The 17,499-nt window shown below is 42.9% G+C and overlaps 1 protein-coding gene across 1 annotated transcript in view; it reads right to left on the reverse strand.

Annotated features, from left to right (window-relative positions):
- PSMD1 (proteasome 26S subunit, non-ATPase 1) overlaps nucleotides 1–13,292 on the reverse strand; it is a 386,750-nt gene extending 373,458 nt beyond the window's left edge. The window contains exon 1 of the mRNA XM_085635741.1: nucleotides 13,090–13,292. Coding sequence (XP_085491867.1) covers nucleotides 13,090–13,105 — 16 coding nt within the window. The 5' untranslated portion in view covers nucleotides 13,106–13,292. The remainder of the gene's footprint in view (nucleotides 1–13,089) is intronic.
- Between the last annotated feature and the right edge of the window lie 4,207 nt (nucleotides 13,293–17,499).

Here is a 17,499-nt window from a genome sequence, read left to right on the forward strand (position 1 = left end):
GACAAATGGGGCTTCCTCTAGCTTTCTACTCATCACAAAACAGGGTAGGGATGTTCTTCCGTAGATTATCTTTTCAAATCTATAAATATACGATGGTAAGAATTCCGACGGTTTTACACAACCTTTGGGACAAGGTGATAATGATGACTACTGTCTATGCCCAAATGTAACTGGAATACCAGAGGCGGGAATGATACAAATAAGAGATTGCTGCATCCATTTAGAAGCATTCCATCAACTGACCTTTGCATAGAAAATAAAAGAAAAAATACACAAAAATAAAGGAAAACTCAAAGAAATATGATAAAGACAAAAGCAATAATCACATAGGAACCAAAGAAGGAATAACAGAAGCATGCAAAAAAGAAGATATATGTATGTGTTCATTCATGTGAATACTCCGGAAAAAGAGCTTTAAGAATTAATATTGAGAGAGGGGATGGCTCTGGATCCAACTTACTGCAGTATATAATTGGGCACTAGTTGTGTGCTGTCATCAGAAAGAGTGCTTGTTGAACTCTTATTGGCCCTTGAAGGGAGATCCCTGGCCAAACACGGTCACTGCAGCAGCATGCAAATGGAACCCTCCACAATGAAGTAATAGTATTGGCTGAACAGGGATTCCGACACATTGAAAATGGCACAAGAAGTTACTGCTGAGTTTTATACAAAGTAGCGAGTGGGTGGGCTTTATATGCTGGGGGAGATGGAGTCTGACTGGGCCACTCTGCTGATAGCTGGGGCTGGCCTGTATTTACTATCCAGATCCGTTTAGCCCAGGTGGCTCCAACCAGAGGATCGCGAGTTACAAGTAGCTCCCAGACAACTTCAGAGTAGCTCACAGCCTTGAGTTCATTTATAAATAAGCACAAGACCATATTTTCCTTTTGAAGTTATGGGAAGGCTGTGCTTATTTTACATTATTTTCCTCAGGCTGCAGATAGCAGGGCCTGATAATGAGCAGTGCGCAGTCAGATTTATGACCCAGGCTGGGGCACAGAGGTGAACAACTGAAGCACAAAAGGTATTTACGTCAAATAAAATTCCTTCTCAACTCAAAGTTGGAGCCGTCAGAAAACGGAGGTTTCTGAATTCTTTTAAATGGTGGAAAATTAAAATGAAAAGTTACCTTAATGAATAAGTTAACGCTTCATTTTACTTTCCTCCCATTTCAAAGTGTCACATTTACAAACAGGCCTCTTGCTCCCAGTGGCCAGTAGACACTGTGCCATAAGTATAACTGAAAAATACAGCCAGTTTTTAAAATGGAAGAAATTTAAACTGCAGAAAAATGTTCCATATTCTCACAGTTTTTTGCAGAACATTTTTCTGCACTTTAAAGTACTCTAATTAAAAAAAGAGAAAGGGATTGCTTGCGATTGAGTTATAAATGTAACGTGAAAGGTATGTCCTGTGCTGCAAGTACATACCACACAAGTTCTCAGTCACCCATACACATATATCCCACTCATACATGTTCATACATCCCCACAGACCACGCTCTTACTGACACTCATAGCAGCCCTGTCATATTGCCCCTAGTCAAAGTATTTTGCTCATAGCATCTAGCTCTATGAATATTAGGCTTAAAGTCAAGGACGCTGGATGTGGGGGTGTCTAGTAACAATGTGCAATTTTGCCTTCCGTAGCTCATGATGATTTTCACTGATCAGAAGTAGCTCTCACTATGGATCCGCTGGCTCAGGTGACAGACAACGGCAATATGTCCCATACATTTCAGCTCCAGTGTGGCACCTGACAGGGTTGCCCACTCTCACCCTTAATATTTGCTTTTATTTTGGAGACACTTGGGGCATGGATCAGACATGACCCTTTGCCGCAGGGCGACTGGGAAGATAAAATCTACCTTTAAACAGACAACATTCTGCTCTGTGTGTCCAACCCAGCCTTCACGCTCGACAGAATTATACAAATACTTACCCAATTTGGTAGCTATATACGGGCTACACCATCAAATTGAAGAAGTCCCTAATATAAATCGTCCATGGAGACGTGCAACGTCTGCCCCGGCATTGTGAGGCTAGAGTGGTCCGAGGCAGGTTCCGATATTTAGGAATATACACTGACTTAAACGGTGTTCTATGTTAACAACCGATTGCTGCCACTTGCACACCTCAGGCATGATGTGCAGCACTGAAGGGCACTGCCCCTGTCATTGCCTGGGCAGGGCGGCTCTTTTCAAACGATGGCACTGCCTCGTTTTCTTTACGCGCTACACAATACCTCATACCCAGTCCAGATTTCATACTTCAAAGAAACCGAAAGTGAAATGCGTGCGGTGCTCTGGAATGGAGTCAAGCCACGGATTGACATCCAACAACTGATGAGGTTGGTATGACAGTGGCATTGCCCTCCCAGACATTCAAAAATAATATTGGGACATGCAATGAACCACAGTGAACTACTGGGTGCACCTCCAGATGATCGAACCTGCATACTGAATGGAAAAATTTGCAATGCACCCCGAAGGCAACCATAGGGCTATATTTAGTGGATTGCGACGCACAGCTTTCAAAGACCAAACAGCCGTGACACTGAGCATTTGGCATGCAACTCTCCGGGCAATTGGATGGAGGGACAAAATAACTTAGACCACCCCCTTATGAGGCACAGCTAGTATAGGTACATTAGGGACACGGCCTGGCTTCGATAAGTGGGCTCTCATTGGCCTATCAAGAGTCAGAGACCTATTGTTACAGAGGGGCATCATCCCTTTCACAGACCTGCAAAACGAGTATAAACTAGCACCCACTAAAACTTACCTTTCCCTCCAGATACAACATGCACTGCAGAAGGCACAGTGCCCCCGAGGCTTTCCCTCTGGAGGTCAGGCTACTTGACATTCAAATACCCTGTAAGGTAAGCTCACGTACTTATCACAAGGTAATTAACAACTCACCTGCCACCCTGGTACACTTAAGGTAACAAAGGGAGCAGGATCTGGACGGTCTTGAAGATGACGAATGGCCAGAGGCCTTTGCATCCCCTAAGGAGGTGGCTATACGGTCCAGAATCTGTTTGTTACAACTAAAAATATTACATAGGTCCTGCTACTCGTGCACAAAAATGGGCAGAGCAACGGATGCACAATTTTGAAAACACTGCTGTCGTATAGGCACATTCTTTCATATTATATTGAGGTGCCCTGAGATACGACGACAGCTGTGGTCAACTGCATGAATAATGAATGTGTTTGTAGAACGGAGCCTACTACAAAGTGGTGCCTCCTTAATGTCTGGGACGCATCAGATCTAACCAGCATGGAACTAATTTGGATAATATTGGGATTGATGGCAGCTTAGCGCAACATTGCAGGTTTGTGGGGAGGACGGAGCAAACGCCTTAGTTGAGACTGGAAAAACGACATGGGCTGGGGTATGCTTGCAGAGAAAGTGGTGTACGTAGGTGGGATGTCCCCGAAAATGGGTGAAGATATGGGGAAAATGGAACGAGCACCGTGGAAACCCCTGTACATCTATTGCTGGGACTGGTGTCGATTTACTGCTTGCTACTCAACCCGATTCAATCATGGCCACTGGATGGGCGGAGGAGACAGTGGGGGAGAGACGGAGGTGGTTGAGGATGATGGATGACTGGCTCTATCAGAATAAGTCAACACATGGCAGTGTAACGTTTTCTTTATTTCCTTTATGTTTTGTATTTTTGATGTTTACAATAAACAGGATTGTAAAATATATATTTTTTAAAAGTAAGTAGCTCTCAATACAGAAAAGGATGGAGACCCCTGGTGTATCTCTGCTCACATGTGGTGTGCAATGCCTGCACAGCAGACCTTCAGGGCTCACCCTCCTAAGTGTGTGTTAATGGTAACTGACAACTCTGCCATGCCTACAGGAAGCTACCCAGGCCACCATGAAACAGTTGCCAAGGGCCCCGGAGTGTCATAGCTGTTAGAGGCACAGCACAGGCTGATCCTGATCATGCCAAGGTCACAACAGACATTCATTTAAAGGTGAGGTGTAGGCAAGGTTTCCTGAGAGGGTTAGGGGCATCAATGCAGTTGCTGTGAGTACATTAGTGAGGGTGAACCTCCTGTACAGCAGGGGCCTTGGGTTCCCTAGACCTCGGCTGGCGCTCTGTGTTTACTGTGCATGGCTGAGGCTCTCAGATGTAGTGTGTAGAGCTAGGGTTCTTGGCTCCTTTGTGCACCTCTGTACAGATAATTGCCATGTTCATCCCCCAAAGATCAGGAATGTCAGGACGGAGTCGGAGAGCAGCAAACGTGAAGCCAGATAAACAAGGAAGCACCCAGCAGAACTAAAAGGCCAGGATATGGGCTTTCACAGCAGCACACCAACACACAAAGGCACTGCACCCTTGAAACCACCGCCACCCCCTCAGACGTTCCTCCACAGACCAATGATGATGGGGCAAAGACAGTAAAAAAAAACCTGCATACGGGATCAATGCCCTCAGACAGCAAGGATGACACTCCCAAGCTGGCAGGGATTGGGTTCCATCTGAATGTGCCTGGGAGGAAGGAATGAGGTGCACTTTCTATTGACCACTCTCTCTGTTTTATCCAGGCTCGGACTAGAGCAACAGGAAGGAGGAGCAGCAAAGACGAGTGATGGCATATGGTCAGCCTGACTCCCAATGGTCTAGCCACCTTTTCAACTTGTCTCCTGCTTCGTCTAGACACTTCTTTCTCCTCCTTTCTTATTCATTACCTCGCATCTGTTCTCCGCCTTCCTCTCATTCTCTCAGTAACCCTCTACACACTCTTCTCCAGGTGTCTGCTTATTTCCATCGCTTTGAATCATCTCTTCAGTTTTCTGTTTTGCCATCCTCTGTCATCCTACACAGCTAAGTCTTTTCTCACATTCCCTGTTCTACAGTCCTTCCCCTCTCTTCCTCCACTTACATTGCCCCCCCACCAAACTCTTTCCTCCTGAATTTCCTCAGGAATTTTCTACACTAACTCGTTCTTGTATATCTTTCTATCTGCTGCTCTTTATTCATCCTCTGCAATATTTGTTTTTTATTTCACTCACATTATTCTAACTTTTTTTTCTTCTTTCAAGCTATATATTCTACCATACACCCCGCCCCTTCTCTGCAACAGACATTCCCTTATGAACCTTCACTTACTATTCTGATGTCTCCTTCTCAATTCCTTGCACCTTCTCCATCTGACTATCACTCTGCGTTTCTTGCAATCACAGTCAAGCATCCATAATTCCATCTTCCAACTCCTTTTGAAAGGATCCATCTGTCCATCTCTTTCCATTCGTCTGATTGATCACGTTTGTCTGTTAATCTAACCATCCAAGCCTTTGGCTACCTCGCTCTGCATCCATGCCTCCCAATACCACTGAAACGGTCTGCACAGCACTCGACAAGATTCAATATCTTCCATGGATCCATACACATACATAAAATTGCCACAGTGCCATTTACTGTACTACAAGACATCTGATGCCATTTTACAATCCATCCGTGCCTCACTGGGCCTTCATTCATCCTACGATACTGCTGTGCAGGTGCATGTAGAAAGCTACACAACATTCAGTACTATCCGTGCACCCATCCATCAATACTCTCAGTCTGTCGCTTATATCAGCCCAGAAGCTACTGTAGTTGCCTGCAGTGCACCACAAATCATTGAAACTCTACACACATTTGCCGTTCATCCATTAAGCCACCCTAATCTATGTCTTGACATCATCCATCCCGCTCTGAAGTGGTGACAGTGACAAGCCACAACATGTTCAATATTGCCTCCCTGTCCATCTAACCTTCGTAACATAACCCAGCCAACTAGTACGGACCACACCTATCATTCTATTGCCCACCAAACTATGTATATGATTAAATTGTCCCTTCGTATCTATCTCTTCTGTCTGTTCTCTGCCTACTTCACTGCATTTCAATCTGTATTTCTTCCCCTGTCTACCTGTAGCCCTAGCTTTCTTTCTACCAGGTTGCAGTTCGCTCTAGCTTCCTCTTATCTTGTCTGCTATCTGTCTCTGTAGGTATTTTTCAGCCAATGTCTCTCTCTGTCTCTGCTAGGCTCACATGCTCTTTCTCCCTCTCATCTGCTAGTTCTTTTCTGCATGAGTTCCTCTCCCTGCATATCATTCTGTCTGTGTTTTTGCTAACTTTGTATGTGTCTTTTTCTATGTGTCAAAAAAGCGTTCTTTCTCTGTCTGCCTGTTTCTTTCTGTCTCTCTCCTGTCACTTTTGAATATCTGAACAGTTTTCTCTGCCACTATTTGATTCTTTCTCTGTCAGGGCTTCCTCTCCCTCTATCTGTCCTTGTATTACTATCTATTGGTATATATTTTGCTCTGCCTCTTTCCCTTCAACGATCTTTTATCTCATTCTATCTCTGAACGCCTTGCTCTGCGTACTTGTTTCTGTCTTTACCTCTATGTCAAACAGTCTGCCTGAGTCAATCACGCTCTTGCCACCTTTTTCTCTCTGTTGAATATCTTGGTCTCTACGTCTGTTTTTTTATTTCTCTCACGCCATCTGTGTCTTGCACTCTTTCTCTCCCAACTCTTCTTCACTCTCCATTCCTTTCTCTGTACTTTCTATTTATGTAAAACAGACTAGACGCATTGGGTGATACATCACTTTATGGCTGTATTGCTAGTTACAGGTACACTGCATATAGCGTGGTAGACATTACTCTTTCAAATGTATACATGTTCAGTGATACAGGTGTGATCACTACATCGAATATAGATGTGTGATGACATTTACCTCAAATATACACTTAAAACAAAATAATGTGAAGGTGAATAGACAATGTATATGTGTAGCCAGGTAAGAGGCCGTGCTGCACACTTCCTGCCCGTTACCATGTTAGTACAAAGGAAACGCCAACACAAGGGAGGAAATGGGTCTCATTAAACTGGTGCTCATCTTGGAGTGGAAGCTCTTGCTGTCCACGTCATCAAAACTGTACCATTTCAAGTTCCTTTTGGTCAACATGTGCCTTCTTTGTTATAGGTGAAAGGGGTGTGCAGTTCCTAAACGTAAGAAACGTGAGAAAGATTAGAGTTCCAGGGAAAGGAATGTGCTCCAATAGGAGCACGGGCCCTCACACACCCAGATGAGTGTCACGCTTCATCATTGGGCTAGCTCCTCGTTGGGCAGGTGCTGCAATGCCAGAGAGGCACCCGTTAGGGGGCTCTTTGCCGGAGATCTTTTTCTTAGCCATCTGATGAAGTGGGTGGGGGTGGGCTTGAGTGATGTGTGTAGAGTGGTGATAAAGAGTGGGTTAAAATAGGTATGGTGATGCTCAGGGTCAGACTATTTAATGATTGAGCTAATTCACCTAATTAAAGGTGCAGAGCTAATTAAGGATATAATGGTCCTAGTTAGCTTAGTGAAAAAACTGATTAAAACAAGGTCAACATGTTTCTTGCCTATTTATGGCATAAAGTGATCATGTGCGAATCTTCAGCACCTCAGGAAAGAACCTACACTACATCCTGACTGAATTTGATTTGTGTTTTAGTAACCAGTCATGAAACATGTCAAAAAGAAGTAACATACCCTAACCTGGATAAAATACCCCAATTAGGTCATCGAACCAAACCCCACAAGGTAGGGGCAGAGTAAACGCTTAATTTAGCGTCTCGGATGCGTAGTAGCGTCCTCCGTGAGACCTAACCCGGCTCTGCTTCCTTCAATAAAGTTGGATTTGAACTCATATGCGAGACTCGCAAAGATTTGAATTCCACTGAACTGTCTTAATGGGATACTCATGGACATTGTAATACATGGAACTTTTCTAATGCTTAAAATAGATTGATACTCTTGATATACGGTCGGCTCCTTTTCAGTTGTATTTGTTATCGGACTAAGAGTGGCTTCTAAGCAGTGGGGCCACGAAAAGTAGTGCCTAGTGGATCTCATAACAGTGAATACAATACACTAGTGCAACAGTTAACAGCCCACACTGCTATCAAGTTCTCTCACTGTTAGGAACCATAAAGGAGCTAATCCTGTTTTTTGAGGTGTAAATTTCTCCAATTCAACAATGTTCCAAGTCACTCATCCAAAACCATGTTATGAACTTCATCTAACATAACCGATAGCGGAAAAAAAAAAACACGTTTACAAAAATGTAAGGTTTGGCTATAATGTGCTACTTCCTGCAAACAAATAAAATGCACACGTTTACCTCTGTGAGCATCTTAAAGCCAGGCATACTAGCTTTGCCAAAGCTTGCTTTAGATAATTGATGGGCACCTGTGAGTTCAGGTGCACATTTGCAAGTTTAAGGCTAATGATATTACCATTTAATTCCCTTGTGCATGATTACCACTCAATAATGTATTAATACATAAACCATAACAAGTGTGAGATGGAGGGGCTCACACACAGAATGACAATTAGCCAGCAAACTATAGAGAAGGAAAGTGAATTCAGGAATAACAGAAACCGGGACAGATCTGCTCACCACAAGTAAACACAACCCACTATATACATCGCAGGTAAAAACAACAAAAAAGGTTTTGCAACCATTGCACTATGATAACTGACAGGCAAGTCACTTAGGCTGTTCAGAGGGCCACAAGATGTATGGTCTTTATGCACTCACACTCTACTGCAAGGGATCCGATTAGAGGGTGAGTCAAAAGACTTGAAGCCCTTCCCCACCTGCAGAGCATGACACAACTCACTCAAACAGGTATGGCTGGAGGAAAAGATGGGCAAGCAAGGCTTGAGCTAAATGCCTACCCTAGCCATTGCTTCCTGTGGCCGGCAAACCGCATTTCTGCCAAGCCCAGCAACCCAGGCACTGACCATTTCCCCCTAATGCAGTTACTGGAAAACAGTAACCCTTTAACGAAGGAGAGCAAATACATATAGTATAAAGGGCATTCACTACTACAGTGTAGGATCCTTCTTTGCTTGAACTTTTTTCCAAAGGACCAGGATTTGAAACACAGAACTTGCAAGTGAAAACAAGTCTACAGTCAGCCATAAAGCTACACTTTTGTACATACATCCCATTGAATACTACTATAATTCAATATGTACTATGGGAACATTCTCAATCTGGGGGCTGGCAAGTCCTCCACCAAGCGCCTTTAAGTAGTTCAGAACTCCACTGCTAGACTCTTATTTCAGCTTTTTAAGCGCGCCTGTGTGTCTGGTCTCCTTGCTGTTGGTCAGGGGTGTGGAAGTCCTATGGCCCGACACCCAGGACATACTGTTTGTGGTCAAGGCGTTTTATGTTTATTTTGTCCTTGGGACAAGTAGGCCCAACCCCCTGCAGCACAAACCGTTTGGCTGCCAGAATAAACTACCACATTATGGATCAGGGAAGGGCACTGTCTGCAGTACAGGTAATATTTGAGCCCATATGTTGATGCTGTTCAAACTTGTATTTATGGTTCATTAATACAAAGCCTCTATTATTGGGGTGAGAGCTATAATGAAATGCTGTAAGTTCAGACGGTACTTCTGACAGTGGTTCCAGTATAAAAATGTGTATACACGTTTACAAAATGTAACAATATATGGCTATGTATACTGCTTTCAGGATGCTCTCCGATTAGATGTAAATATATGCTAAAGCTTGAAAGCAAGATTGATGATTTTTTTGCTTTCAAAATAAAAAGTTCATAAAAAATGCAACTAGGAAAAAACTTTTTGCTAAACTACTTTGAAATTGTTTGTACCATTTCTTTGAAGCATAGTTTAGCAAAATGTGTTGAAGCATTCTAATTTTTCCCAAAAATATTCATAATGGAAAATCAATGTAGCCAGTTGCAACAAAATTAAAGGAAACATGGAAATAAATAAACATTGACAAAGCCAGCAACTATGACATTAGTGGTCGCCTTTCGGTTATATCAATGCGTGGGTTTTTTTTTTTTGTCCTCATACCACCATTATATGCAAAATAGTAGCCTGTCAGCCAGTACCTCCCAGGCTTTTGCGATATTTCAATAGCTCCTGCGCTCGTGCCCTTCCAGTGTCCTGGCAGCACAGACCACGCAGGTGTAATCATTGGACAGAAGGGATTACACATTTATGTCTTCATCCCAATTCTGGAAGGCCACCCATATCTTAGAATGTGATTGTGTATTGGACTCCAGGTCAATATCTGTTTCAAACCCTACTATGGTATGAGCTCTGACATAATCAGAGATTCTATTATCAGAGCTCTTATATAATGAGATTGCTCCCATGAATTATTGCCGCACTACATGGCACCAAAGGGACAAGTGGATTTTGTTATAGGACAAGTAGTTTTAAAAACTAACGTGTCCCACAGACAAGTAGATATTGTACTAAATTCCACACCACTGGTTGGTGAACAAACTTATACCATTTAAGGATTTATGCTATGCCAACAAAACTAGGTCAAATGCTTGTCTGTGCTACCTGCAACAGCTAATGGAACTGTACCATCCAAAAAAGTTGCTTCAGTCGAGTAACCCCTACCTCTGCAAGGTCTCCAGAGTCAAAAACGCCTGTATGGGTGGTCGCGCTTTTTCTTATTTGGGACCTAAACTCTGGAACACGTGGCCCGAGTCACTGAGAAGTTGCCAATCTCGTACCATCTTCCGTAAAAGTCTTAAAACCTAGCTATTCTGATTCATCTCTTTTTCTGGCTAGTAAACTACCTCTGTCCAGCACTGGGGAACCCATTTGGGTAGCTATGCGCTATATGAGACCTTATAATAACTGAAAGCTTGGAACCCAAGAGCCAAATCTATGTAGTCTCCATGGTCTCTTTCTGAGGCTAATCAATTTAACTCCTACTACTGGAGTGCTAGCCCAACTTGACATTATAGTTACATCAGGGGAAGTCACTCACTTTATCGTTAATAGTTTCTGTGTAATGTCACCAAAGCTTTTTAATCCTAGCAGTTTGCTGGATTGCCTTATTTGTTCCAGATTATTCATTCTCTTCTTTGATGGTCCCTCTACTAAAATATGCACACTCGTCTTCTGAAATATTTCAAATACATTGTCAAACTTAGAACTACTAATGAGTAGTGTATGTCAAGCCAGATTCATTGAACATGACGCAGAAAAGTGGTGCTTTTAAAAAATAAACTTACAAGCAGCTCTATTCTTTTGCCTTAACCTTGAGAAAGAATAAGCTATCCACTGAGGACCAGAATTACACAATGCAGAATAAGTAAATCTATACTCAAATCCTAGCTTTCCCACTTGATCAAAATATTTGATCTATGGCATATCAATGACTTCACTGTGCCTCATTTTCCCCAGACTGCCAAATCTGAATAGGCCTTAAAATAGTAATTCAGGATTATCAGCCTTTAATCTATTTGAACAGGGAAATATATAATTTCGACCAGATCGGTGTACACAGCAACAGACCCAGGGTACAAAAGGTAACCAGCAGTTGCGGTACTAACAAAGACAATTGTGTGAAATGTACCTATTGGTTGCGGGTTGAAAGACAATACAGACTAAGGAATACATTTACAAAAGTTATGCCATGAAGTTTGTTATATAAATGAAACGTTTACACCAAAGTGCTACCAAAGAAGGGTGCAGTGTGGGAGTAGGTTCGTACAAATTTGTTGCAATCACTCTCAAACATATGAGGGCAAGACTTTACTGTGGTTTTGAAAAGAGGAGATAGGGTGCAGTTCAGCTGGGAGTCTATTTAAGAGGTGTGTATCGAGCAGTACTATCATGAAGCAGCACAAAGACTTGTATAGAGGAAGACAATAAATAAGCTTTTGGTTTCAGGAGCAAGGATTGCAAGCAACACCTTTGGCCTGACATACACAATGCAAAGAAACCTGACTTGTCACAGTTCACTCACAGCAACTTTGTTAAGGCAAATACTGAGGGGCTTATTTATGGGCCCTTGCGTCACTTATGTGACGCACCAGTGGTGTAAAAAATGAACCATGTTGCATCATATTTACAAAGTGACACATCTAGGTAGATGCGTCACTTTGTAAATCCCTGCACCATGTATAATGTATGCAGGGGGGGCATTCTGCCGCAAGAAAGGGTAATTGAAGTGAGGCAGTGAAATATATGAGATTTCACTGCGCCACTTTTAGGACGCAAATGCATCAATATCTTACGACTGCCTCATGGCATGCGTAAGACTGACGCAGGTACATTTGACATGGGACTTGCCCATGTGTAATGACCCATTACTGGAGTTGCGTCACTTTTGCAACACACTCCAGCAATGCGTCATTTTGGCGCCTACAGATACGTTAAAATACTGACCTATCTGTAACTCGTTGCGACATAATGTGTCATACTGTAAATATGACGCATCATTGGTGTCGCAAGGAGGGTGCAATGAAAAGTGACACATCGCTGTTTTCTCACAGCGATGCGTCACTTTTCATAATTGAGGGCCTGAACGTTTCCAAATCTTTAGCCTGTTTTCACACAACATTTGTTCCGTGATTAAAATATCTACTATTTTGAAGGCTTGACTTGTCCTTGGGCTGTCAGGGACAAGCCTGACCCCCTTAATCGGTTTGTCCTTTAAACATACAAATGCGCCTCGAGAGCTCCAAAATAAACACCACCGTGAAGACACATCATCTTACAAACACCATCACCTACAAACATTCGAGCTAATGGAAAAGTGTTAAATCCCAACACACTCTCTCTTCCAAGTGACCATGGTGGATAAACCGAACACTACACTATGGTATACAAACAACGTGTAAGATACAGTATTGTGCTCCCTTTAGTAAGACTCAACTTCTATATTCAACTCCTTGAAATGCCACTTTGGGAATTCTCACAACTGAGGCACACTAACTTTTAGGCTAACCGCCTCCCCTTCTCCAAAGCCACTCTGACCGAGAGCTGTTATAAGTGAGGGAGGCGTCATGTGGCCCCCTGTTCTTCTAGTTCCTTGGGAGGCTGTCCATGGCTTCTCCGGGTGCACTGTGTTTCAGGGTGCGGTGTGTGGCACACACACTGTGCTAATGATTGTTGCCCTTAAGGGCCCCTGACTCAGCATCACCCTGGGCCCCTGACTCAGCAGTCCCCCTGACCACACATTGCTTGTAAGCAGTGCCCCCAGGACCCCCCGCCTTCACGGCGCCTGCCCCCTCTGACCGGCGGAGGTGATCATGTCTGCGGGCGGCGCTGAACCTCCTGGGCTTCACCGGCAGCTTCACTTCTTCCTCACTCACTGCTCCTGCGGCGCTCTGCGAACTACGTCGCCACCGCGTTGCGCATCACTGACAGGCGACGGAGGGGCGGGGCCAGCCGCTTCCTTGACGGCACAAAGGGGCTTGACAGCGACAACGGGTAAGACTGCAGCGATGCCAAGGCGCTGAAGTAAATGGACACGTGCGAAGCGCAGACAGACTGTAAAAAGGGCAAACAACTAATTGCTAAAACCTCACCCAGGAACTGTTAAGTGGAACTCGTAGTAAAGTCTGTCTCTTTAAGCACATTCCACACTCCATCTGAAGATGGCCACCGCGCTGTCACTCCGGTGCCACATACAAGTCCTGCTGACTGCATGCATAAGTCCTAAACGCAACAAGATGGCCGCCGCGCTGTCATTCCGCCATGTAGGTGCAGTGTGGAAAGCATGCACCTGTTTATACATAAGAAATATCAAGCATACGTGATAAGAATAAAAAAAAATGCTAGTATTCGTACCAAGAATGTTCAATTCTTTTAAGGGCACGGAGGTGAGAATTATGATTCTCTTTCTTTTACTGCAAAAGTACAGCAACCAATGAAAAAACTTTTAACACCACCATAAACTACATATCCCATGATACCCTCTTCACAACCACCAATCGTAGTCCAGTAGTCCATATAAGAGCCAATATCACCACTTTGAGAGCCTCTTACTTTGCTTCGAACAGTTCATAGAACTCGAACTGCGACAACAACCAACAGCTTCAGCAGTGACAGCTCCAGCGGCCAGCCTCAACATACGAGTAAAGAGGCTTAAACAGCAGAAGATATGCACAAGGCTGGTACTGAAATGTGCATATTTTCAAATAGGTGCATGGATTTATCTTCCGCAGGTGTTCATATCCCTAAAACCTGGCAGGCATTCAAGCATGACTGCATATTTATTGGTTAAATAAATGTGGAAATATACCAGTTTCAGTTTTATTTTCTTCACAAAAAATAAATATGGTTAAATACAGATGGAAATTAAGAAAAAAGAAATACCATAAAACCGGGAGCCCTAATAATAATAATGCTTATTATTATCACCAAAAAATACATATGTTCTTGCAAATGTCAACTATGTACAATCTGTGATATGTATCCCATATATGTTTTTTTCTCCAGCCCTGAAGAAGTCAGGGGCAACTAGGCCCCATGACGAAACACGTGTTGGCTGGCTGACATTACAATGCCGTCATAAACAGAAGGATTTTAACAGAAATCAGAACATTGTGGTCCTTCATTTTCTCTCGTTATATAATTGTATCAATTGTAAACAAAATGCTATTACGCATGCTACGCAGACCATAACGTGTGCACAGTTTTTGTTCGTATAGTGAGCCGTGGCCCACTACTAGAGGGTTTAGGGGTTTTATCCCTCTCCTGTTGCACCGTTTGAACATACACATAGTGAACTCAACTTTCTACCAACGTATCATACAGAGAGCGCCCTGTAACTACCTGGCAGAACAATAAACCCTCCTCTTTTGCTGTATTTAGCCTCAACATACGAGTGGCAGCTCATCCAGCAACAGGAGCGCAAAGTGCCAATACAGCGATGAAAACTGGAACTGGATCACTCCGATTTCTGGTCCAAACCTAGAAATGAAATAAGACCTGTAATATCCATATATCACAGACTAAATACGGGTGTGTATACATTGGAAGAAAAATAATCAAATCATGACAATCAATGACTGTCAATAGTGGACGGGATAATCCTCACCTCCGTGTGAGTATTGGTGTGAATGCTAGCTAATTTTTTGTTCTATTTCAGGACTGGAGGCTCCAATGATGCTAGTTTAACGCTTTTTGAAATCCACAGAAATAATATCGCCCACATGTTTATAATAATTAAGGCTCCCTGTTTTCCATTTTTACTGATTTTTACAAATAAATACAGACATTTTTCTTGTCTATATTTATTTTTAAATATGGATAAAAACGGAAATTGGGTGCTTTTTAAGTTTATTTATTTATTTATTTATTTTATGTGTTTTATAGAGCGCGAACTTGACCCGTTAGGGTATCAGAGCGCTTTACAGGGGAGCAAAGCAATATACAGACAGATTTAGAGTCAACCAGTTACAGCTCAAGTAGCAGTATAGTGCAGGAATATATATACACAACGTATGTATTTACATTTTACATAACCGATTACAAAGAGCGACAAACCATATTAAGTGATTCTAAATTCACTTTGCCATGACTGCCAGGCCAATAACTGTGTGGTTTGATAGGTAAGGGGCTTAAAAATGAAAGGAATTTTAGTAAAGAGGCTTAAACAGCAGAAGATATGCACAAGGCTGGTACTGAAATGTGCATATTTTCAAATAGGTGCATGGATTTATCTTCCGCAGGTGTTCATATCCCTAAAACCTGGCAGGCATTCAAGCATGACTGCATATTTATTGGTTAAATAAATGTGGAAATATACTAGTTTCAGTTTTATTTTCTTCACAAAAAATAAATATGGTTAAATACAGATGGAAATTAAGAAAAAATAAATACCATAAAACCGGGAGCCCTAATAATAATACTGTTTAATAGTAGACTCTGATGACCAATCAGCTGATCTCATAATGTCCTGAATAGTGGAGCCCAATATAAATGATTTGGAAGCTATAGCCCCTCAAACAGAATGAGCCAAAAAACCACTCTAATATCTATACCAGCCTCTGCCATTATTGATTTCAACCATCTAGAAATTGTGGCAGATGACGGTTAAATGGTTTCTGCAAAGCAATCAACAATTGTGTAGAAGTATCAGTTCTCAATTCACGAGTACATTCCTAATAAGCTTTCAAGCAATTTATAACACACAACTTGTCATTAGAAGGAAAAGCATTATATTCAATTAATCGTGAGAACGTTTTTGTTCTGCCAGTAATGGTAAAGGAAACTCCTTCCGGAGTAAATACCCTACCTGCTAAGTTCAGAACCCTCACATCCAAAGTTTTTTTTTGCAGATTTATATAGCGCAAACTCGACCCAAAGGTATTGGAGAGCTTTACATGAGCACCAGTTATGTTACACAAGGACACATTAATGTTTTTTTGGTAGGCACAGCAAGATTAAGTGATTTGCCCAGAATCACAGGATGTGAAGTCGACCCTGAGGCTCAACCCATGGTTTCCCAGCTCCAAAGTCAGCAGTTCTAGCCGTGAGACCACATCCTCTCCCCTCCTCTCGCAAATTCTTCTACATGTGGATGAACATAAGAGCGTACCTAACTTAGCTGACAGTTATCAAAAAGAGCCAAAACCAAAGAAACATCCCAAAGGAAAGAATATTTAGCTTTGGGAGGATTAGTCCCCCTGATGCCTTTAAGAAGTTTACAACTGGTAGGGTGCATTCCTACTGGCTTACCAGCAACCTGCATATGCCCTGCTGAAATAGCAGAACGAAAATTATTCACCGATCTGTAGGACAAACCGTCAGAAGCTTTCTGAAGCAGAAAATTCACAATATGAGGTAATCCTTCCACCACGGGATCCACGTACCGTTCCAGGCACCAACCCTTCCAACATGGCAATGCCTAAGAACACCTCTTACTAGTGGAGGGGGTCCAGACTAGTCTGATAAACTCTAAAGCTGCCTCTGAAATGCCTGGCAAACTCCACTGTTGCAGAAAGCCTCCAGACCATCAGGGACAGCTGCCAGACATTATCATCTGATGCAGTTCTCCGTGAGGGCTCTGGAGCATCGTCTGAGACCATGGTAGTAGGAGAGGGCAGTCGCATGTCAATTTTAAAAGAATCGGAAACCGAGTCTGTGGTTTCCAGAGAGGGGTGACTTGCACCACTTCAGGTACCTGTCGGCTGATCTGAGTCGCAACCCTGGATATCAGTGCGAATTGGGAAAGGCATAATTCATTGTCGTTGAGCAATCCTGAGAAAAGGCATCCATCGCTTTCGCTCACGGATCCAGCATCTAGCTAAAGAAGGTCTCTAACTGTAGATTCAGTCTGGAGGTGAAAAGATCTATCATGCAGGGTCTCCAAATTGACTGTATCCACTGGAACAGGTGTGAATGGAGCTACCAATCGCTTTATTCTGTCAAATACCTGGAGATTCAATCCGCTACTTCGTTGGATTGTCCCGGAATGTATTCCGCTATCACAGATAGCTTGTGACTCAGGCAATATTGCCAAAAGCCCTTGGCTATTTCCACTAAAAGGGACGACCTCTTGCCTCCCAACTTGTTGATGTACCTCACTGCAGATACTTTGCCCATCCTGAGAAGGATGCAACAAGATACTTTCTTGGGGGAGAGGGTCCTGATTGCAAAGGACCCCACTAGCAGCTCCAGGCAGTTGAAATGGAGGGT

Source organism: Triturus cristatus, chromosome 11 (assembly GCF_964204655.1).
Source record: "Triturus cristatus chromosome 11, aTriCri1.1, whole genome shotgun sequence".
NCBI lineage: Eukaryota > Metazoa > Chordata > Amphibia > Caudata > Salamandridae > Triturus > Triturus cristatus.